Here is a 23796-nt window from a genome sequence, read left to right as displayed (position 1 = left end):
AGTTTAAATTTGATTAGTTCACCTTTTAGTAGTTATGAACTTGAATACCATCTTTATATTCGACATTCAGATTTGGAATTTATGGATTACCGAATCCGCTGTTATATTTCATATATCATATGCATGTATATAAATTTTGTTGATGATCTATTAAAGGTTTTTATTGGTTCTCCCCATTCTTCAAATAACAATACATTGGCAGTCATTCGAAGAATCTGAGTAATTGTACCCAATTCGTTTGAAAATACATAAATGTTAATGTCAGATAAGGAAATGATGACGGTCAAGGTAAAGAGAAGTTTCCACTTTGATCCAAGGTTTTTTTTTCTTTAATGATGTATAGCTTCAATTCGCCTTCTATATCAACACAACACCACGAAATGTTTTAAACAAGTCAACATTTGATTATATTATCAATGTCCTTCCAGGATGACTGGCAACATTCATAAAAATATCTCACACACTCGATCATAATATGTGAACGTCTTGTAAATTAATTCCCGAATATAATTTTGTAATCCTTCACGACAGTTAAATATTTGGGGTAGAGCAGAACAGGGCCCCATTCCACAAAACTTGTCATCAGTGACAAATGACAGTCTTTGTTGTAAGCTACTGAAATCCTTGCTTCTGATTGGTTATCAGCAGATTCGTCACTGATTGTTGTCATTTGTCATTGAAAAAAGGCTTTGTGAAACGGGTCCCTGGTCTCGGAACCGGATGGTCCCGGGTTCGAAACCAAGTTAATACGCCCGTACCCTTTGGTAATGCATTAATCCTCATTACCAAGTCAAGTCACTCGGAGAGAACTTAAAGCCGTCGGTCCCCGGGTTGCTTACCAACAAGCATAAACATACTTTCGTATCAGTCAGATAATACAATCATCACAATCATCATCATCAAACATTCAGCTCAGAGGATTGCTATTAGAAGGAATTAGCATGTAAATGATAAATTCTTTGTAGGCAAAAGTGTTCACCGCTATAAAGTAAGCTGTATTCAAGCTGTATCTAAGATGTTATCAAATAACAGCAATTTTACATTAAATTTTATTTCAATAAACATTAGGAGAATATCGATATTATGTAAATTGATCTATCATTAGGGTAAACAAGGATTGCATCACTTTACGAATAAAGGAATGACGATGAAGGAATATTAAGTGTCTCATCGTTATTATATGCAAGTATTGTAAAGTATTTAAAGTCGTCATATTTTACATGTACTTCTGAAATTACTGTTAGATTGTTATTTTGTTAGTGAAGAGGTAACTTCCACTTACAAAAAAAAAGGATTGCCTTTAATTGAATGATATTTACTTGCTACTATAGCAGGTATCAGTTCCTTCACCAAAACTACAACAACCACCACATCTTAAAAGTCAGATCATTTTTTTTCAGTTGACTTTATTATACATTACTCATGTAAAAAACAAGTGCAGATATAAAATTTCCCTCAAGGTTTAAAGTAAAACACACAAATATACAATATTAAAATATGAAAATAAACATGAATATGAAATAAACATAATTACAAATAGTTTTATAAAAATGTATGGATTACTTTTTGTTTTGACGAATGAAAATACATTGTCCTACATAATTCTCTCCTCATAACGTGGATATTCTCTTATTTCCGCTTACATTTCTATGCCAAAGGATATGTAGCTTATATTGCACTCTTTCATCTACTGGTTGCTATACTAAATTATATGATTTACATATAAGTGCAAAGTGCATTTTGATAACAGTACAAACGAATTTATAGAGATCGTAGTTTCTGTTCTGTTCACATTTCTTTTTAACCTGTGTAGGGTCTGTTTAACTATGGTATTACGAACCGATTAACTAATGCAATTAACCCATTGCCTACTGGAACCTGGAGGCTCCTGTATTAAACCTATGAGGAATGTGACAATTTAGTAGTCAATGGGTTAACGGGGATTAAAATGGATATCGTTAAAATATCTGGTTATAATGAATGTGACACATTTTCTCCTGGGTACAGTTTGCAATGGAATATTCGTTGTCTATTTACTGACATATAATATAAGAAAGTGTGCAAACAAAGAAATATAAATACCTCGTTCGTCACCTGGCAAACATAGTTAAAGTTCGCTAAGCATATATGTACCGTAAAGGTGTTCAAAACGTAGACATTTACAACTTGTTATTAAAACGTTTTACAACGCTCTAATATTCAGATGAATTGTGATTCTCAAAAACGATATGAAATGACATGTGTAATAAATTTGATTTCGACTAGATGATTTAAAAGAAAATTATTTGATATCTGATGTAAACGAAACCGCTAGATTAATTTTTAAAAATATATATATTCAAAAGGCGTTTGACTTACAAACACTGAGCCCTGGATTTCTGTCAAATCTTAACGAAGCTTATACCACGTACAAAAGACTATCAAAACATATCTGGAATCGTAAACGCTAAATGTGGACCAAACCTAAGTAAATAAAAGTAAGGTTCTTATTTGAGATGTATGCAAGTATTCAGGTACATTGCTGATGGCTCATGGAGTGATTACCTGGAATGGGTATAATTAGAATCATTGTATTTGATTTGTCAACTAATGTAAATATACCTATTGAAGACACATCGAACAAGGGTAAATTGAATTAGACTTTTCAGTAACTTCGGAGTTACCAATGCAGATACGGTAGAAGGGAAATATTTACGTCGGTTCTTCAGGCAAATTATAGTATACATGTACCTATATAATTTGGTATCAGATGTGGGATGGTTGAAAAGGTTTTGAGGGGAGGAAAGGCTCTAAGTAAGTCCACTCAGTGTTTGATTGATGATTTGGGAATATGACGGGGTGTCGGTGATAGTTGTAGGAGACGTTATCTCATTTGTTCCGTTTATAGTTGTTGAATCAGTTGTCAGGTCGGATGATGTGACAGTTGTCGGGGCCGGATGAGAAGTTCCTTGTGAAGTGGCTGGTGTATCTGTTGTTGAAGGTAAAGTAGTTTGAGGATGCCGGGTAGTCGATGGCGGGAGCTTGGTAGTGGTGGCTGCAGGCAACGAATTTTTAACTTCCACAATGCAATAAATGACACCTGCTAGAGACATGAAGAAAATAATTAATGAAAGAACTGATACAAGGATCGAAAGTTTGTTCACTTTCATGGATGTTGTACCTCCACAGCCTTTAGGAATCTGCCTCTTCTTGACGGCGTTCTGGAGAAACTGCTTCAGGTCATCCCAGTTGCTTTCCTGCATCTCAACTGGTCCGTCTAGCTTACCACACATCATAACAAGGGCAGCATTCTTGAACGTTGTTCCTTGCTTTGTCTTGAATGATTCCATTTCTGCCATGTACTGGTCAGGTTTTTCCAACTTCTTCTTTGGAGGGAAGTCGTGCACTATCACACACACGTTCTGTTTGCCTAAATAAAAGACGAAATGAGAAAGAAATATTCAGACCACTTCACATTCCATGAAAAAGAATCGGTAGGACGTGATAACCCATCATAATCGGAGCAATAAAGCTTAACCGATGCTCCTTGAACAATAAATTTAACCTGAACTTACGTGAAGTCAGATTAATGATTTGTTTAAAGTTCTTAAATATTCCTGTTGATAGACGTTCATGGTCGTAGTTGGTTTGTTTGGAATGCGGTTTACTTTACAGAAAAGTTCAGTCGCATGAAAAACCTTGCGAGCTAGTCTTATGAAACTTTCAACATAGTTACGTTGTTGAATTTTATTATTTACATGTATAAAATTAATTAGTATAGAACCTGCTCAGTCCGCTATGATTGTCAATCATCCTTTTCAGGACTACACACCCCCAAGAAAGATTACCGAGTCAGAGTCCTTTTCAGGACTCCTCAATCCTCTCTCTCACACATGGTGCACCCGCAAGCCTACTGTATAAACATGTATTTGTTTTTAATTGTTTGTAATTGCATGTTGTAGAGATTTCTTTTCATTGTTTTAGAACGTGGATTACGTTGTGCTATATACCTAATGTCTTTGCAGCGTTGGGCAAGAATTTAGTGTAAAGGGCATCCATGACGTCAGTGATAGAAAATCTCCTATTGTCGATGGAATGACAGAGGATCATGACATCCATCCCATTTCCTTTGACAGAGAAACGATCAATGCCACTGTAGGGAAGCTGGAAGTAGTGGGCATCGGCGTGGATAGTTCCGAATCTGTGGTTGAACTCGTCGATGAATCCCTGCACGTTCGGTTGAACAGCAGACGTGCAAACAAACACCTTGCATGGCTATCGGAGAGAAACAAAAAATAGATAACTAATTCACACCTTGTTCCGTTTTCACCTATACCTCTCCAAGGACTGGGGGACTAAACAGGCTCCAGCTCGGCCCGGAGGCTTTTGTGGAATAAAGTTTTGGGTCAGTGTTACAAGCAATGACAGTGATTTTCTTCTTTTTTTAACCCTATTTAGCCCGGGGGGGGGGGGGGCTTTAGAAGCCCCCCCCCCCTCCCTCGACATTTTTCGCGATAATTTTTTAACGCGAGAAAATCTTGCACTGAAATTTTGTGACTTTTTTCTTTCAAGTCTTGCACATCTTTTGAAAGAAATTTTTCGAAAATCGGACCTACCATTACAAAGTCACGTGTCCTTTTGTCTGTGCATGTCAGCCCGAAAATCGCTCATTTTTGTGATTTGTGTACAAAACATATGGAAATCTCATTTTTCAAATAAAGAGATAAAACATTGGTTATTTGGTCTTGTTTATAATCTAGGTGTTTATTTTGGGGTCAAAATAGTTGAATTATAGTTGGAAATGAAATAAAACAACAAAAACAATAAAATACATAAGTTAAAAAAACAAAGAAATACATAAGAAATTATCAAAACAATAGATAACATAAGGAATAACCCTGGTTATTCAATTTTTTGTGTTGTATTATTATTCCAAATGGTCTAACAAATATATGTAGTCAAAAGCAATGCTTAAATATGAATAATGTCTGATTTATGGGCAAAAATGTGAATTTTATGACCTTATTTGCATAAATTACCATAAATATGCAAATGAGTGAATTTTTCAAACAATTGAAATTACCATATTCTATATTACCGTATTCTTTACACTTCACTTGACATGTATGCAAATTTTCGCGGCGATCGGTCGTTACACGGCCGAGATCATTGGGGGGGGGGGGCTTTAGAAGCCCCCCCCCCCCCCCTGGGCTATATGCAGTTTCAAAATAGCCCGGGCTAAATAGGGTTAAGGGAGGGATCACCGAAGCCCCCTTACCACGGCTCCGTAGCCCATACTGTCAGTCGAACATACATTTTTTTGGTAATAACATACATAACATGAACTGTAAATGGTACATGACTTGAGCATTTGTCTATATCAATAACACACTTCTTGTAATGGCCAAAATTAAACCGATTGAATCTTTGCGCAGCACAAAACGTACGACCATTCGGTACAAGGGTCAAACCATTTAATAATTTAATTAATGGCGCGAAACTTACGAGCTCCTAAAAGGATGCAGTGACTAACGACAGTTTTTTAAAAACAAAACAATGGTCTATAAAGTAGACTAAATTAGACTGGTGCTCCCCCTCCCCCTATGACCGCGCCCACGGCGCTACGCCACTGCCCAGTCTGACCTCATTTTGTTTAATATTATTTTTATTTTTTAGCAACAACCTTTATTGTACACTGTCGCTCATAAAGATGGAATTTTTTTTAAAATCCCAATTGATGGAATTATTTTTAAAATAATTTAAAAATAATAGATCTAGATAATAGTATACATTCTCAGATTTTATTGAATAATAATTTGCCAATGTGTGTTTTGCGTGACTGCTAAAGTATGTGTATGCTACTATGCTTATCAACTAGGGGACCTATGCCCTTAAGTCATAAATGTTAGTAATGAGGATTAATGCGCCACAAAAGGGCACTAATATATAGCACATCGACACGGTTTTTATCCTGGGGCCTCAGTTACGAGGCCATTGCTTTGTCATTGAACCATGACTGTACGCAGCGGGGGCTAGGGTAGGGGGCAGTTTCCATAAATAAAAAAAAACAACACAGAAAATGCAATAAATTTTCAATAATTTTTGGCATTTTACCCCAGTTCCCAACATAATTTTTTTTCTGTGTGCCCATACCTTGAGCCATAATGCATGGCCGTCCAGAGCACAATTTTTTTTGCTCCCTGAAAAACGCGCCGGCAAAAAATTCGCTCAGTGGGGGGGGGGGGGGGGGGGGGGGGGGGTAGTGAGCACATTTTTTTTTTTTGATCCTCAAAAAAATTCAATTTGCACCCCCCCCCCCCCCCCCCCCAACCCCAAAAAAGGTAAAAATCACGTGATTTGACATGATTTTTTTCTCAAGGGGGGGGGGGCCCGGGCACCCCCCCCCCCCTGGATCCGCCACTGCATACATACACAATCACTATCTACCCTTGCCCCCCTCCCCCTACCCCCCCCCCCCCTCTCTCTCTGTCTCTCTCTCTCTTACTCTGTCTCTGTCTGTCTTCCTCTCTGTCTCTGTCTGTCTTCCTCTCTCTCTCTCTCCCTCTATCTCTGTCTCTCCGAATGTCATGACAATAATCAACCTTTACTCATCGTCTTTACCTACCTTTCCTGTATTGTTCTCCTCATTCAAAATTCGAACGCTCACGTTTCCAGACATATTCAATTCCTGCAGTAGGCCTGATGACGAATGATAATGCTATGCACTCTTAACGGTTCATGTTGTTAAGTAGTGCTCACATGAGTGATACACCCCTTACAATCAGCAGACCCGGCAGCAGACATCATGTGACTCGTGGAATAGTCTGATAGCCATCACGTAAATTTATTTTATTTTGTTCATTTAGCTTCTTACTGACAGAGTCTACAATGGTGTACTTTGGCATTGCAGGAAACACTCACGGAATCGATGTACTAGTATCCTGAACATATATGACCCGGGAATTCTCTGCGACATGTACGCATGTTCAGTGACCTCGACTTCTTCATAAATCGATAAAACCAGGTATAAAACCAATAGGCCTGATAAAAATTTAGCAAGAATATTTCATGTCTCGATATATTATGAGATTTTTGTTTTAGGAAGGGGTGATATAACATTCATGTGATATTAAGAGTCAGAGGGTTTAGTAGCCATTTTTCTTCAGTACGGGGAATCCCCATACGTATTCCATGAACAGTAAACAGTACGTCTTGAGTAATTTATGAAGTTAGAGATCCGAAGTAAGCATTCGCATGGATTGAATATGTTGAGTATTTCCATAATATATTTTGAAATACACATTTTAGCATTTATGGTGTGCCCTCTCGTGATTCAATGGATCGATCGTTATAGACGCAAAATCGGCGTTTAATTTGCTTTAAAGGCCTAAATACCTCTTAAATTGTTTCGCCCGTCACGCCACTGTGGTGGATGACCCAGATTATAAAGTCATGGCCCTATAAGAACACGTGCCCCAAAATCAACTGGCGAAAAAACAGGAAGAGGAAGAGAAAAAAGAGACAGGGGAAAAGAACATTATACGACCCGCTCCCAAACCCTTTCCGAATCGATGATGACCTTGGTAATTCGCATTTCTTCAGCCATGACCCCCCCCACCCCCCCCCCCCCCCCCCCCCCCACGCCGCCAGCGTCATATAAAAGGGCAGAAAATAAACTTTCTAGAAAATGTAATTTTCTCTTTGAAATTCAGATACCGTTCGCCGAATGCCTTTTAAGTACCCTATCTTCAAATTGTTTTACATCACTAATGCGTAAAATATACAATGTATGAGTTGCATCAAAACTAAAGCGGATGATCTAAGCTTTACAAATATGTGTCATTTATTAGTTATAATTGTGAGCAAGTTATGATAAAACATCGATAATTTCTCGGTTTCGTTTTTTCCTGGACGCACTGTATATACTGTATATATAAAAAAATATATATACTTATATAATAGCAAGCAAAGGCATATCAATGCGCCCACAAAGCAAATTATTGCAATTGTTTACACAAACAATTCGCGTTATCCAACGACTACCGTATTCTATTGAGGGTGCGACTGAAATCAGAATGTTTAGGTTAGGTGATGTTTAGAAATATTCATTATATTTCCTTTTAGTTGAATCATGCTCCATTTAATAATGTACATTATAAACCTCTCTTTAGTATATGTTGAATAAATTTATTCATCTGATTAGTCTAAATTGGAGTCGTGATTTTAGAGTTTAGCCTGCCCGCCTGCCGGTCAATAGTTTGTTAAAAGATGCCCGCATGCCCATCTACCGATCAATAGTTTTTTTCAAAGATGCCCTTTAATTGCCCCGGGTAACGGTCCGCATAAATAAATTTTGCTGAGATCCCCATCGGTTTACGTGTAAAAAGTTTCTTTGAGCGAGCGCGGATACCATTAAGATGCATTTTGTCTGCGATTCCCGAATGATCGTAACATTCAGGCAACTTCCCAGCGAAGATTTACAGACAGTGTCTCAGATTTGCTGTGATGTTTTAACCAGTCAAGAAAAGGATAAGCGAATGAACGCACCCCTCGTCTCTTTTTCACTAGTTTACCCGACAATATCAAGGGCGCACAGGACAACAAGGGTGCCAAACCAAAATCTATACTGGTCAAGTTCTGTTCCTACAGGAAAAGGAGTGAGATCATGCTCGTGAAAAAGAAATTGAAAGGTTCAGGAATTACAATCGCAGAAGATCTGGTTAGTGAAAATTTCAAACTTCTAATGACAGCTAGAAAAAATCCAGTGGTGGAAAACTCCTGGTCCCAGGACGGAAGAATATTTGCAACCATTAAGACAAACGGTGCCAAACCCATGAAAAAACTCATAACCTCAACAAGTCAACTTGACAACTTAAACTTGGAGTAGGTGCTGTGAACACTTTGCTATTTAAGATGTCTTTTATAATTCCTTACACTTTTCTTTTTTTAATGCAAGACAAACTGTTATTTTTTCTAATATGATGTACTTAGATGTGGGATATTTGTTTAGATATTTCTCTCTCAAAATGCATGTAGGTTATTTAAGGATGGATTTTTATTGTAGGATAGTCTACTGTGACCATTATGTAAATGACCTGCACCTAGATAGTGGATGATTTTAAATGTAATTGTCTAGGAGATGTTGGTATATGTTGCAAATGCTGTTTAAAATGTCATAAAAGTAATTGTGAAATAGTTTTATTGGCAGGTAAAAATCATTCAAGTAATCCTGATTGGATATGTTGTTTCTGTCTACGTGACATTTTCCCTTTTAATCACATTACTGATGGTGTTGAATTTAAAGAGAATGTGCTTCCTGTTAGTCATGAGTTTAACAAAGTCGAAATAATTTCACACATTGCCCAATCTCTAAATATAACCGAAGAAGATACCAACAATGAACGGGATCCAGATGTAAATTTTGATCAACTACGTCAGGAATGTCAGTATATACTTCCAGAAGATTTTACTCATAAGTATTATAAAGATGGTCGTCAAGATTTTAGCTTGCTTCACATCAACTGTCGAAGCTTAAATAAAAACTCATGTGATGTTGAACAATTAATCAATTCTTTAAATTACCCTTTTTCTGTGGTTGGGTTAACTGAAACGCGGATATCAGACCATAATCTACCTTTATTTAGTATTCAAGGTTATGAGTTTATACATTTAGACCGAAAAACATGTCGAGGAGGGGGATTAGGTTGTCTTGTCTCTAGTACTCTAACATATTTAATACGAAATGATTTAAATGTTATAACAACTACTCAAGAGTGTTTTGCTATTGAAATCACAGTGTCTCGTGGAAAAAATATTGTAATATTGGTTATATATAGGCCACCGAGCTCAAGTGTAGTTGACTTTAATACCTATTTTGATGATATTTTACAATGTTTAACTAAAGAGAATAAGCATCTATATATAATGGGTGACTTCAATTTAGACCTCCTGAAGTCCTCTAGTGATACAAGGATTAATACTTTTTTTAACAACGTATATGCTAATGGTTTAACACCTATGATCAACAAACCAACCAGACTTACAAAAACTACTGCATCACTTATAGACAATATTTTTATTAATTCTTATACTTCAAATTTAAATGCTGGTATCATATACTCTGATGTATCAGACCACTTGCCAGTTTTGTAGTACTACATGTAAATAGTGCTCAAAGATGTTATGAGTACATGTATGATAAGGGGAAAAAATAAGACAAATCAATGATAACACGAAGAAGTCATTTTTCTGCAAGTTATCTTCTGAAGAATGGACAGATGTTTATAGAAGTAAAGATCCCAATGTTGCCTATGAATTTTTTTTCTCCAACTTTCAAAAGCATTATAATGAATCTTTCACTTTTGTTAGGAGTAATAAGAAAAATAAAAACAAAAAGTTATGGGTATCATTAAACTTGTTGACAAAAATAAGATTGATATAATGTGTTAATTTCCAAGGAATTTACATGTTTTGTTAATTTCTTTAGTAATGTTAGTAATGTTTGATCTTCTTGGTAATTTGAGTAATGTCAATTTGTTAAGTTATGATAGAAATATTTGATTTTCTTGTTAATATAAGTAATGATAATTAGTTAAGTTATGTAGGTAATATTTTGTTTTCTTGGTAATTTGAGTAATGTTAATTCCATTAGTAATATCGATTTTGTTTGAAGTAATTTTGATTTGTGTACATGTACAGCGCTTTGAAACTTTTGTCACAAGCGCTATATAAATTTGTCATATTATTATTATTATTATTGAAGAAAAACTTTATAAAAGGTTTTGTTGTAATCCTACATATGAAAATGAAGAAAAATATAAGAAGATTAGAAACAAAGTGTCATCTGAATTGAGAAAGGCAAAAAAAAAATGTATTTTTATCAAAGGTTTAATGATTGTAGAACTGACCTCAAGAAAACATGGCGATTGATTCATAGTATATTTAAAAAACGAAAACCCATCTTACCACAATACTTTATACACGAAGGAAGAACACTAAATGATCTGCAATTGATATCCAGTGTTTTTAACGATTATTTTAACAATAGTGGACCAAAACTAGCTTCTTCCATTGATGCAACTACTTGTAAAGATGTAAATTTCTCCTCTTTTATGATACCTCCGATAAGGGAAAGTTTATTTCTGAAACCTATTAATGAAGACGAAATTTTGAAAATAATGTACTCATTTAAAAATGGAAAGTCGTGTGGATGGGATGATATTAGTCCAGATATTGTTAAGTATGTCAGATATGTTATTACAAAACCTTTAGCTTATGTTTTTAATCTCTCTCTTCAAATTGGAATAATACCCTCACAACTAAAAGTATCCAAATTATCCCAATCTTTAAAACGGGGGATAAGCACACTATTGGTAATTATCGTCCTATATCACTTTTGTCATGCTTCTCAAAAATCATGGAGAGATTAGTCTATGATCGTATATACAATTTTGTACCTAAACACCATATATTACATGATAATCAATTTGGATTTCGAACCCATTATTCTACTGACCATGCTTTAATATCTATTCATGATATAATTGTTAATGCCTTGTATTCAAAACAGTTTATATTTGGTGTCTTTATGGACCTGAGTAAGGCGTTTGATACCATTGATTTTTCCATTCTCTTTAAGAAATTAGTTAATTATGGTATCAGAGGTATTGCATTGAATTGGATTAAGAGTTATTTTTCACAAAGGTACCAATTTACTGAATATAATGGATACAGATCTACCAAATTACTGATTAAATCTGGAATTCCTCAAGGGTCAAATTTAGGCCCCCTATATTTCCTTTTATATATAAATGACATATGCAACTCTTCTCATTCCTTAAAATTTGTACAATTTGCTGATGACACCTCTTTGTTCTTAAGCCATAATAACTTATACTCGCTGGTAGACCAGTTTAAAGAACACATGAAGAATGTATCTCTGTGGTTAAAGGTAAATAAACTATCGCTTAATTTAGACAAAACCAAATGTATTCTTTTTAGAACAGCTCAGTGCAACAAAAGAGAATTGAAAAATCAAGTTCCATCATTATATATTGATCAAACAATTATTGAAAAAGTTTCAAATATTCAATTTTTAGGTATTCTCATAGACGAAACACTGTCTTGGAAATCCCATATTGCCATGATCTCTACAAACCTTAGTAAAGGGAGGGGTAGAACAAATACATCCGCATTACTCAGTATTATGTTATTATATCTGTGTAATTTTTTTATTCATTTGGACGCCTGAATCAACAAGCTAACATAAGCTTCCTACAAGTGCTCCCTTTTCCTTCTACTCATTTTCACAGTTTGTTTAAATTAATTTAACACAATGCTCATAATTTGTATATTTTAAACTGTCTTTACTTTATCACATGTATATATTTGTATGTTTTTAACGGAAATAAAGTCTTTTGAATTGAATTGAAAAAAAATAACCAAGTACCGTGTATTGCCTGAATATGTTGATACATATTCAGGGAATCATTATTACCAATCATTATTTTCTACCTCAGCAGGTGGATGGGGAGGGGGGGGGGTTAGAACTCCAATGCAAACGCCGTGCGATTCAAATTGTGTCATGAAGTGGTTCATAAGAATAATTATTCAATATTTAAGCGCATGTAATCCAAATGCGTCTTCTGATAAACGAGATTTCTAAACTGAAGATAAAAAAGATTAAAAAAGAGAGGAATGAGCGCGTTGGAAATTGATAATTCTGTAATTTATTCGTGTATCATCTCACAACTAAAATTTTTGCAACAAAAATGAGGTCACATGACACAAGCAGACAAGGTTGTAGTAAAATCTCAATCTATGCCCCCCCCCTCTCCCTCTTTTCTCTACTCTTCTTTATCTCTTTTACTGTCTGACCGTAGAACTCTCTCTCTCTCTCTCTCTTTTGTTACTGTTAAAGCCTGCCATTCCATTTAGTCTTGGCAGTTAAAAGGGAGTAGAAAAGTATATGCATGTAGTTAACCATTAATCCAGCAGTATTACATTACGAAAGATATTCTGTAACGTTGATCACTAGCGAAAACTAGCACTATACGAAATCGTATATTGTTCTATAAGTAGTATAAGTAATCGTTTTACGAGTTACAGTATTCATGATTGTTTTGGTAGCTACATATTAGGATTATTCGTCTTAGAAACACAACTTATTTCAATTTCAATTCATTCAATTCATTCAATTTAAAAAACTTAAACTCTTGTTTCATATGAAAGTAATGCATGAACGCTTTTACTTTCTCTGGCATTTAGCTTCTTTCTTTCTGTACGCATTTTATATGTACATGTATATATCATCCACTTTATCACATTGTTCTCTCTCTCTCTCTCTCTGTTTCTTTGCTTGCGTTCGTAAAGACATTTTAAAACAAAGTTTGTTAGCCCTATGTGGCGCTGAGATTAAGCCCAAAATTATACCCGATACTTGAAAAAAAAAAAGTTGCCAATTGTACAAAAAAAAAATTGGTTAAATCCAATAATTTGCCTACTCCAGAATTCGTTTGAGCTTTAACTCATTGAGTCATGATTGCAGGTCCATTTATTCATTATCAAGGTAATGATTATGAAATACCTGATTATCACCATATCAAGGTAGAGTTTGAATATCAAAACATGACTATAAAAGTGATTACGATTAATTAACATGATTAAAAACATCGAGCGTTTTCTACTCCCAATCATGTCGGCCTCGATAAATAAGTAGGACGAACATTATTCATCGCATTTATGACGAGGATAGCACGACGATTACTCTCTATGTCGATGGGGACGTTGAATTTTCCATCCGGAGTATGGGTGGCGATCAATGTCGGCGCGGTGGGCATTGATCTTGGTCGTACCTCTACTAACGAGTTGCCATCGGCAAAGCAACTACGGCGATGCTGCTTGACAACATGAAGGTCTTCAAAGATGCCCTGGGGTAGTTCATATCTAGTAGATGAATTCATTGGGTCCATCATTCCCATTGAAGTCATCACAATGTTCTTCCGAGTCTGAGATATGTTCGACATCAGCGATACTTCTTGTGAGCTCTTCACACGATTAATTAAGGTAGAAGAAGGCATTTTAGGAATCGATGCCGGTATACTTATCCTACCGTCTGGTAAACTAATAGCTCCTGGTCGACGGTGTAAACTCGTGGCATGCAGGACTCGTTTCTTTTGATCGGGACTGTTGTCTGATAGTAATATCGCAGGTCCCGACGAGGGCCGCGGATATTGCTTATGGTTCCACATCAGCGTAGCCTGATCTAAAGAATCCTGTGGAACTGGAGAGGCACATAAACTTGACAAATACCCTAATGGTTGTACGGTGCCTGCTTTCTCAAGGTAATTTGAGACCGAATCTGTCCTAGCGGGAATATTGGACGGAGCAGACATACCTACCAAATCTTTTCTCAAACAAACGCTTTGTTTTTTGTCTGCCACGACTTCCTCTGTGAGTACCATAGAGGTTTTCTTGAAAGGTGGACAACCAGCACTTACAGAGGAGCTCGTCACTTGAACTCCATACTTTATTGAACCTGCCACGTCTATGACTCCGATGTTTGCACCTTCCGTACCATTCGTCGGTTTGCTTGAAGTAGCTAGACACGTTTTCCTGTCTTCGCTGACGGAAAAACTGTATTCTTGGAGTGAAATGTTACCCCCTAAGTTTGATCTACTCGGAAAAGGTTGATCTCCGCATGATGTATTGTTGATAATCGCCTTCCTTTGCTCACTGTTTATCAACTCTTTTCTTTCCATGACTGATTTGTCTCCTTTAGAATCGTGAGATGCGTCTTGAGTCACCCCTGTCTCAGAAAATACCGTATGAATTACATCGCCAGACATCTCAATGCGACCTACAGGTACCCCATGTATTTTCTTGGTGTCCGAATGTTTATATCTCCGTTGTACATCAATGTAACCTAAACAAATAAAATAAATATGTTGTAATTGAATACGTTAAGATAGTACGATATAGCTTTATGAATGTCTGCATACCTATATTTCTTTTTATTGACACATTGACACTGTCTTCGTGCAAAGATCGATCCAAATTTAATAGTAAATCTATTCCTTTTCAGGTTTTGAACTTACTACAGTCTATTCAAGTTGCAATTTTGCTCGAAAAGTCACGACAAACATTCCTACAACTGCAATATCGTGTATTTATGACCTGCCCACAAGAGGTAGAGGGTGGTAATGGTGGGGGAGCACTTACCCTACCATATGCTGTAACTATCAAAATTACCCTTAGGATTCGCAGTGTCTAAAAATGTAAAGGTTATATCTTGATCAGCAAGACAGTCACTTATATTCATTCCTACCTGAGCAATCTGGCTTGGAATATCGGCGTTGGAGTGCTCGAAGCAAATCTGGATCCCCTAATGCAAGCATGAGCCTTGCTGCTTCCTTTGATCTGATAGTTGACTTCTCATGAAAGATACGATGTAATGCTCGGTAACAAGCCTTGCTTTTACCAGGCTGTGCCGTGTTGGGAGCCAACTCTGAAATCAGATGACGGATGTCAGCCTGTTAAAGACAGAGTAAAAGAAAATTAGTTAATCGATGTTCTGTTCATTGTTATAAAAATTGAAATTCGTGTGTATTGATGAACTATTGGGTTTTCTTTATATCATGATCGACATCCTCTTGTGCTCAATCTGATATTATTCCTGATACTCTAAAGAGCAATTTTAACATTGAAAAAAAAACTTCCTATGTCTGCGCACCCATTCATTCGTTCAGGGATTTATACATGACAGGTAAGTTAAAATAAGACCTTTCTCAATATCTTTGAGACTTAAATAACTACAGTAGCTAGGTATGTCTACTGTGTCTGATCTTGGCAAAGAACTCGTCATCGGGTGGGTAAGGCTATCCTAAGGCTTTTTTCATTCGGGGATAGACTCTATGTTCTGTCTGCTATACACACTGCTGTTGTTTACTACTGTTTTCACGCAAAATACATGAAAAATCTCTTTATACACAAAAGTAATATAGGGTCTAGATCTATTTTATCTTCCTTGAACGTCCCTACCCACCGCCCCCTTACCCCTTTTCCGCTTTCTCTCTCTCTCCCTCACTCTCTCCGACTCTCTCACTCACTCAGTTTGAAAGGAAAGAAACAAAAGATTCACCTTTATTAGTCGATACATCTTCATGTACTTAGACACCTCTTTCTTCTTCTCTAGATCATTTGCTTTCAAATGTGAATACCAGTGATTATTGCGAGGCATCTCCGCTTTCTTCCTCTTATCTTTCGATGATGTTTTAAATCAAAATCAAATGAGGATCTGTGATATATGATGAAATCGTGTATAATCATACAAATATACAGCTGCTAGCTTCAACGCGTTTAATCCCGCGGCTTTTAATTGCGCATATAGGCCTAGGTTGCGTATTATTTTAGATTGCGCGTACGCGCGTTAATGGGTCAATAGTTCAACGCACTTTTAATGTAAACAAACCAAGTACCGAATTGATGATATCACAATGTGCTTAAACAATGCCACGCGCAACAATACTGTACGCGCACAGTGCAGTGTGAGACGGATCTACTGGAACCAATCGGATCGCTCAGGCCCAAATTTACAAAAAGAAGTTAACAATTCAGTTGTTTAACAATGGTACAAACCCCCATCGTTGACTAATAATCAATCGTGCATGCATGTTACCCGTTTAACAGTGTGGAACTGAACTTCGTGCACTCAACGACCCACACATACTATAAGAGAATACTTCCTGTCAAAAAGGACAATGCAGTCATATATAAATAAAAACAAAAATTATATATATATTCATTAAAAAAACTGAAATACATAAAATCAAAGAATAGAAAGGACTACGGTATGTGTACGAATTGAAATTGAAAATAAAGAAGTTTTTAATACAAAAGCAGAGATCCAGCAATTAGCCACCCATGTTATGATCACCAAAATAATTACGATTTTAATGCGAAATTACGGTATTACTAGTGGGCACATTATAAATGAAGATTTCCTTCTCCTTCTTCTTCATTATTATTACTATTATGATTATTATTATTATTATTATCATAATTATTATTATTATTATTATCATAATTATTATTATTATTATCATAATTAATATTTGTCATCAATGTCATCTTTAACATTAGTATTATAGCAAGTTGGCTCAGTCGGTAATTTGAGCGTCAACGAATCTAGCCCATGTAAACAACAGTTACAGTGGAAAACACTTCGTCCCTCGAATAGGATGTTAAATTGAGGCCCTGTGTAGAGGAGAGTCACCACCTTGTTAAGAAACCACTTTATTATTCAAATTAGTCCAGATTCTGTCGTTTTGTTATGTATTTGTTATTCTTCAATCTGATACGCCTCCTTAACACTCCTCTCACATAGATCGCGCGATCCCCGAGCTCAAAGAACCAAAAAAAGTTTGTTTTTGTTATTTTTTTTTTTTTTTGTTATTTAAAAAATTTGAGGGGGGGGGGGGTACCCAAAAAAAACACATAAAAAACATGAGGGGGTTCGCCCCCCCCCCCCCCCCCCCCCCTCTTCCCTGCGTACGTGCCTGGTTAGATCTTGAATCTTGAGCCCTCACAATTCAATGTTACACCTGATTGCATTATTCTGGTGGACCCGATTACGCACTCGGGGGGAGAGAGAGAGAGAGAGAGAGAGAGAGAGAGAGAGAGGAGCTTTACTGATTCTCCAATCAATCGTCTTTCTATAAATCAACAGCGCCATCTCTTGATAGCCTTCCGAAATTTACTTGTCAAAAGTCCCTCTACCGCAACATAGTTTTATCATCCCCGTCCTACTTTGGACGAACCTTGTAAACAAGCAAATTTCTCTGCTGCTAGCTAGCTGGAGCCGACAAGTGCACCCAGGCTCGATACTATACCCGGGTTCATTGTGCAGGTTCTGTGGCTCTGTCCTGTAAAGAATTACTCTGTCCGTGTATGTAGCTGTAGATGGCCGCCGCCTGGACTAGGAGAGGGCAAAGGAAAGCGGTGGAAAACGCTACTCGGGCAGGTGTAGCCTGATTTTTGATTGGATTGTGTTGAGCTGCTTTTCACTCAGAGTGAAGGAGTTCAATTTTGGCAACCTCAAGAGAGGGTGTAGTTCATCTCTCTACCTCGTAAGTATGTCTGCTAATTTTATCTAGCTCCCAGCTCCTTGTCATAGATCTCACACATCTGCATCTAAATAAGTCAAATCAGCTAGTTGAACAGGTTCCATGAGCAATACACATGGCATTCTTGGTCTGTGGCTACGGTCTACTCGAGGCGCGCATTTGTGTTTTGTTTGTTTTTCTGTTTGAAAAATAAGCACATAGATTCTAGACTAATCTACAACAAAATGTTTTAAAATTACTTTTAAAAGTAATTCCTGCAAATTAGGAAAAGAAAAATTGGTTAGAGGAGTCTACAATCTTATAATCTTATGTTAATTGTTAGGGCATTTCAAATGTAATGTTCACATTTTAGCATTCAAAGTGTCCATAATGTTTTGGGATAATACTTTTTTAGAAAAATTCTCTGAATTATTAACCCATTGCATGGTCACAGGAACCGGATGTACAATGTACATGTAGGTGCTCCTCCTGTACATGCATTGGCCATTAAGCCGATGGAAATGGTAATTCAGTGTCGATGGATAAACTAGCTGGATGGTGTATGTCCATGCACACTCTATGGAAATGGAATTAGGCTTGACAAACAGTCCTGAATGTGGGAAACTGGTATAAATGGAGGAAAAATAGGAAGGAGGAGGAGAAGAGGAGAAGGTGGAAGAGCAGGAGGAGGAGAAGAAAAAGGAGAAGAGGAAGGAGAAGAAGTGGAAGAAGAAGTAGAAGAAAATGAAGAAGAAGATGAAGGAAAGAAGGAAGAAGAAGAAGAGAAGAAGAAGAAGAAGGAAAGAAGGAAAAAGAAAAAGGAGGAGGGGAAGAAGAAGAAGAAAAGGGAAGGAGGTAAAGAAGAATAAGGTGGGGGAGATGAATGAAAAGAAGAAGTTTAATGAGGAGGAGGAGAAGATGCAGCACTATGCTAAATTTGTTCACCAAGACTGATCATTTCTCAACATTCTTGTGTATTGTTTCCCCATGTGCCAGAAATACTCTCAGTGGGTTGCTTTAGTTTGTATTTTTGGTTGTTATTTAAATAGTGCTGTATCTTTTAAATGGAAGGTGAAGAGGATGATGCATAGAAGGATCAGGAGGTGGAGATAGCTTAGTGTTTAATTGGTAGTATTGCCTCTGGACTGGTATCTAGCTAGAAGATGAACATTTTGAAAAGAGGCTGACGTATTTGAACATTAAATGGTTATCTTCATAGAATAGGAATAGAGGAAAATGATAGGGAAATTCAAATTGAAATTCTGAAATTCACAAATACCAAAATAAGTTTTAATTTGACCCAAATGACAAGGTCAGTGCAGAAAAGAATTGAATTTGATGGAATCTATTGGAATCATTGGAAAATCTTCTTGTTTTACGTTTTCTACAGGTGCATGTAAATTACATTTCATATCATGCTTTCTTTTGTAGCAAACCATGGACCTGATGATTGATCTTTCAGCCTGACTTGGTTACAAAGGCCGAATTCCATTGATGATAGTTGTTTTATAAACTTCCATTTCTATATTGACAAATTTTTGTGGAAGGATGTGGATGGATGATTTGTTGTCTGGTTTGTGATTGTGGTATCCTGCAATTATTTGATATGCAATTACCATCGTTTGGTATTCTCTATTGGCTATTGCAATATAATTTTTTACTTTTTTTTCCAAAAAAATGATTGTCTAAAAAGTAATTTTCCGGAGCACTGTTCTATAGTATTGAATTAGTTCATCAATTGTATCATAATTGCTATTCAGAGTTTTCAGACATCAACACTCCTCTGCTAAATACTTACCACCCCCCCCCCCCCCCATTTCCTCAATATCTCATTATTGTCTAGACAAGTCTTGCTGTTTTCCGTCTGTACACCTAAACCTCACCACCCGTAATGCAGTAGTTAGAGCAGATGCCACCAAAACCACAAAAATCACCATCCCAGGAAGTATCCCAAGTGTCATGGCTTCCAAATCATAACAATGCTATGCCATGGGGCTGTTATTTTCAGGATCCTGATAAATTGTTCTGTTTGTTGTATAATCTGATTTGCAGTAAACAGTTGTGGAAATAAAAGTGCAACTTTGTGTCACAACAAAGGTGTGGGAGTAATATATTCAGGTTGACTTTGTCCTGGAACAGTCTGAATTTAGAAATGGATTCACTTTTTGCATTGAATGACAGTAAGACTGGCCAGGTTAGAATTCTTTGTAAAATTGACAAAGGCAACTAGAAATAAAGTTTTAAAAATGATTTGGGTTTTAGCATGTTGACATTAGTGCCAGGGAGGGATGTGTCTTTGGAAAATGTATGCCAAGTATCTGGTTGAGTCCTATGTTGAATTATCTAGTCTTCAAAATGGATAGATGACCGGCAGCAAACTAAATATATCCTGTGTCAATACCTCACGTACATGTAATAATCTTGATGAAGATCTTTATGAACATGTATAAATCATTACTTGATGATTTGAAAGAGATGTCCATTCAATAAAGTAGTCCATCTCAAACTATTGTAAATCTAGAAATAATTTGTTATTGGTACATCAGTTCAGGGTTTCTGCTTTTGTTCTTTCCAATTGTTTAATTTGATCTTTAAGCAATTTTTATATCTTTTAGGAAAAAATATAGTGCCCATGTTCAAGACTTTATTACAGGCTTGAAAAAATACAAATTGAGCAAGTTATATTCACTATTTATGTTGATTTGTTAGGTATTACAGAATTCACACTTTCTCTTTTCCTGACCCCTTTCAAAACTTCAAACACCTCAGTCTATGCTGAAATCATGTCAACAATTTGTGTTTTTTGCTTGTATCAATCTTCACAGGGGAAAGATATAGATCTGTCAATATGCTGCATTATACCATTTTGGTGCTATCAATGAGTGGTAAGTACACTTCTTCCCATTATTATCTTTACTTTAAGTTTTATCGGTGATATAAGAATATGACAGACCCGAAGAACAACCATGATGGAGTTACAATGTACTACATGTACAAATAGCTCTGTTGAAAGGCTTTGTGGACTGACCCTGTCTCAGATTGTGACAAACAGTCCACCGCATACATATCAATGGGCACTGGTAGGGGGATGGGTTTGAGCGTCCATTCAATTTGCATCAGTTTTCTCATCCCCCAGCTTAATACTTTGTGCTATGAGAGGGTTGGGTTGGTATGAGGGGTCTTTTGTGTCATGTCAATTCCTGTTGAATAGAGAGAATAGGCCCTGGAATACACAATGTAGGATCTCTGCTTGGCTGAGCCCCTTCAGGAGTGGGTATTCTTGGGGGCTATTGTTGAAGTGTCCTACTTAAAATACATGTAGGAACTCTTGTTGTGCCCTGTATGAGACTATTTTCTAACACCCTTCCAATTGTCACCATTATTTGTGATGAATGTGGATGTGGTTTTGTGATAGAACAATGTATTTCCCTATTGAATGTACTAACTTAAACTTTTTTCAATGTCTATGGATCAGTTGAAGTTTTGAATTGGAAATCTAATATGACTGTATGACCAAGAAGTGCTGAAAGTTCTAGTCCTGTACAGATGCCTTGTAATGTTGTAGTTCTATGCAACAGTCGTTGTGCTGTTAGGCAAGATTAGTTTGACAGCTGTAGTACACATGCCATTTTTTAATTCCACTCCCTGTCAATTATGAATTATGCACATGTGTATGATTAAAGGACCAATCACATATCAACCATAATTATTAACTTTAAAATATATTGCATATTGGTGTTGTACACTGCTATTAAATGAGCCTCCAACAACTATTTTCTGGCATCCAATATCTTCTTTTTTTAACGATTATATTGTTAATCATTGTTAAATCGTAATTGTTATTGAAGACATTTGTGTCTACTCTACATGCTGTTCACATGTCAAGTATTGTCACCCTTTTTTTTCTATTAAATATATGGGAGGTTTTAGTGTCGTGCACAAATCAACAGCGATACGCACAAAGCTGTTAATTACATTGTTTCTTGTCTGAGAAGAATAAGATTAGATAATGTTTCCTGTTAGTGAATCAATGACTTTATTATGTTTTGAAAATGTCTACAGGTCAGCAACAACTTGATGCACATTACCCTATCCTACATGTATAGCAACACATACTATTCTCCAATAACAATTTCCCTCGAATAGGAGTTAGATAATTTGATTTAAACCATGGGTCCATTGGCTTCTTGTGGGCTTATTTACTCGAATTCTGGTTAAAGAAAGTATACCGGTAAGTTAGACAGTACTGTTTTCACACTGACTGGACTAAAACTGTGTGTGTGAAAAGCCCCAAAAAGTTAGTCCGGGGCTAAGGATAGTATGGGGTTAAGCAAAATGAGTGTGAAAAGAGTAAATGGCTACATTTATACATGTGGGAGTGTTATTTGACGAGTGATATTTCAACAATCCTGCTCAGAATGAGAAGTGGAGCCATTGAAACTGACTGCTCGGTTCCCTCGAGAGGGTGAGCTACATTCCTCAGTGATGTGGTAATGCTGTTAACTTGTTAAGGGCCTTGTTCAGCACACAGTTTTGTGTGTTGTATACATGGTCATAGAGGGTCAATGTCAAAGAGCTATTTGTGAACCGACAAACTGGGGCACATTTCTGTCAGATTCATACAATCTTAGTTGAAATGATAACTTTGATATTGATTACAACAGCTTTGAGTTTGAATGTACAACTATTAGTATTAGTATTAGAATTAAGAGAAAGTTTTTTTGTTCACATACAGATTTATTTGTTAGAAATGACAATGAACTTGTATTGATCTCCTGACCTGGAAATTTTTCGATATGGTTGTGGGAAGACTAACAATTGGTGTAGGTGCATGTTGCATTGGTGACTTGTTAAAAGACCTCTGTGCACTTTATTTGAGTATGGGAAGTTTTTTTATACTCCAGATGGAAAATGGTTCTACCTAGAAATATGTCTTTGACCCTAAGATTATTGGAAAATCCTCCTTTTTATGTGATATAGACCTAAGATATTATGATTTCTTGCCCTCAGAACATATTTTCAAATTACACAATTAAAAAAAAATTAAATATAGAAATATGAATCTCTGAGACTGAATGACAAATTCAAGTCTTTTCACTTTATCACAGACTACAGACATAGAAGAAGAAGAAAGCGGAATATGTGAATTTGTTAGGTAGGCCCTACATGTACGTGTACATGTAATAAAGGGAAATGATGTTATTCAATTTGAACAATTTCCTCTGTTTCGATCTGAACTGTGTATCAATTTCTGACTTGATGAAATAAGCATACTCCAAATTTGCTTTTGAATGGGCCTGGAGCCACAGACTTTCTACCTAAAATAAAAGTGTCTGGACTTTATACGTGTAGGTCATACCAAAGATCATACAGTGTAAGTGTGTATTCTGTACATATTGCTAAAGTCTGGCCTATATCGGCACAGTGAGAATTTGCAGCATGTTCACATTGTGATATTTCTCTTTTTCTGTCTCTTTCACTTACCTCTTGCCCAATTATAATTTTCTAGTACAAAAGCAAACAAAGACAATAAACAGTGATAACTTTCTACAAACATTTCTAAGGGGCCATAGTTTACAATATTGTTTGTGACAAACCAAGTCATCTGCAATGATTTGTATGTAATATTTAATCTTTTCACACTTGTTTTGCTTAACGCAGTACTTTGCTTAGCGCCTTAGCCCCATACTATCCTTAAGTCTGGAATAACTTTTCT

At 36.3% G+C, this 23796-nt stretch overlaps 2 protein-coding genes and 1 long non-coding RNA gene across 3 annotated transcripts; 1 reads left to right on the top strand and 2 right to left on the bottom strand.

The window, feature by feature from the left end:
• Window positions 1-2330: 2330 nt before the first annotated feature.
• On the bottom strand, window positions 2331-6954 carry LOC100890563. Its single transcript, XM_003729414.3, has 3 exons — window positions 6605-6954; window positions 3990-4254; window positions 2331-3409 (listed from the first exon to the last, which is right to left on the bottom strand). Exons 1-3 carry the CDS (start codon window positions 6656-6658, stop codon window positions 2790-2792), a joined length of 939 nt encoding a protein of 312 aa, XP_003729462.2. The 5' UTR covers window positions 6659-6954; the 3' UTR covers window positions 2331-2789.
• Window positions 6955-12857: 5903 nt separating this feature from the next.
• On the bottom strand, window positions 12858-16298 carry LOC105445603. Its single transcript, XM_011681346.2, has 3 exons — window positions 16118-16298; window positions 15305-15509; window positions 12858-14902 (listed from the first exon to the last, which is right to left on the bottom strand). Exons 1-3 carry the CDS (start codon window positions 16214-16216, stop codon window positions 13671-13673), a joined length of 1536 nt encoding a protein of 511 aa, XP_011679648.2. The 5' UTR covers window positions 16217-16298; the 3' UTR covers window positions 12858-13670.
• Window positions 16299-17724: 1426 nt separating this feature from the next.
• On the top strand, window positions 17725-23112 carry LOC115919407. The gene is made up of 2 exons (XR_004061832.1): window positions 17725-18104; window positions 20906-23112. It is a non-coding gene; the product is annotated as an uncharacterized LOC115919407 (long non-coding RNA).
• Window positions 23113-23796: the final 684 nt, after the last annotated feature.

This window comes from Strongylocentrotus purpuratus, unplaced genomic scaffold (genome assembly GCF_000002235.5).
Source record: "Strongylocentrotus purpuratus isolate Spur 01 unplaced genomic scaffold, Spur_5.0 spur5_scaffold_6, whole genome shotgun sequence".
Classification (NCBI taxonomy): domain Eukaryota; kingdom Metazoa; phylum Echinodermata; class Echinoidea; order Camarodonta; family Strongylocentrotidae; genus Strongylocentrotus; species Strongylocentrotus purpuratus.
The sequence above is the reverse complement of the archived record's forward strand: the minus strand, read 5'-3'. Positions and strand labels throughout refer to the sequence as shown.

Excerpts from the sequence above, each read along its gene's own strand:
- LOC100890563 (XM_003729414.3), bottom strand. The coding sequence starts at position 6,658 with ATGTCTGGAAACGTGAGCGTTCGAATTTTGAATGAGGAGAACAATACA. Across the intron at positions 4,255-6,604 it reads AGGAGAACAATACAGGAAAG|CCATGCAAGGTGTTTGTTTG; the intron begins GTAGGTAAAGAC and ends TCTCTCCGATAG. Across the intron at positions 3,410-3,989 it reads CAACGCTGCAAAGACATTAG|GCAAACAGAACGTGTGTGTG; the intron begins GTATATAGCACA and ends TCTTTTATTTAG.
- LOC105445603 (XM_011681346.2), bottom strand. The coding sequence starts at position 16,216 with ATGCCTCGCAATAATCACTGGTATTCACATTTGAAAGCAAATGATCTA. Across the intron at positions 15,510-16,117 it reads AGATGTATCGACTAATAAAG|GCTGACATCCGTCATCTGAT; the intron begins GTGAATCTTTTG and ends TGTCTTTAACAG. Across the intron at positions 14,903-15,304 it reads TTCCAAGCCAGATTGCTCAG|GTTACATTGATGTACAACGG; the intron begins GTAGGAATGAAT and ends TTATTTGTTTAG.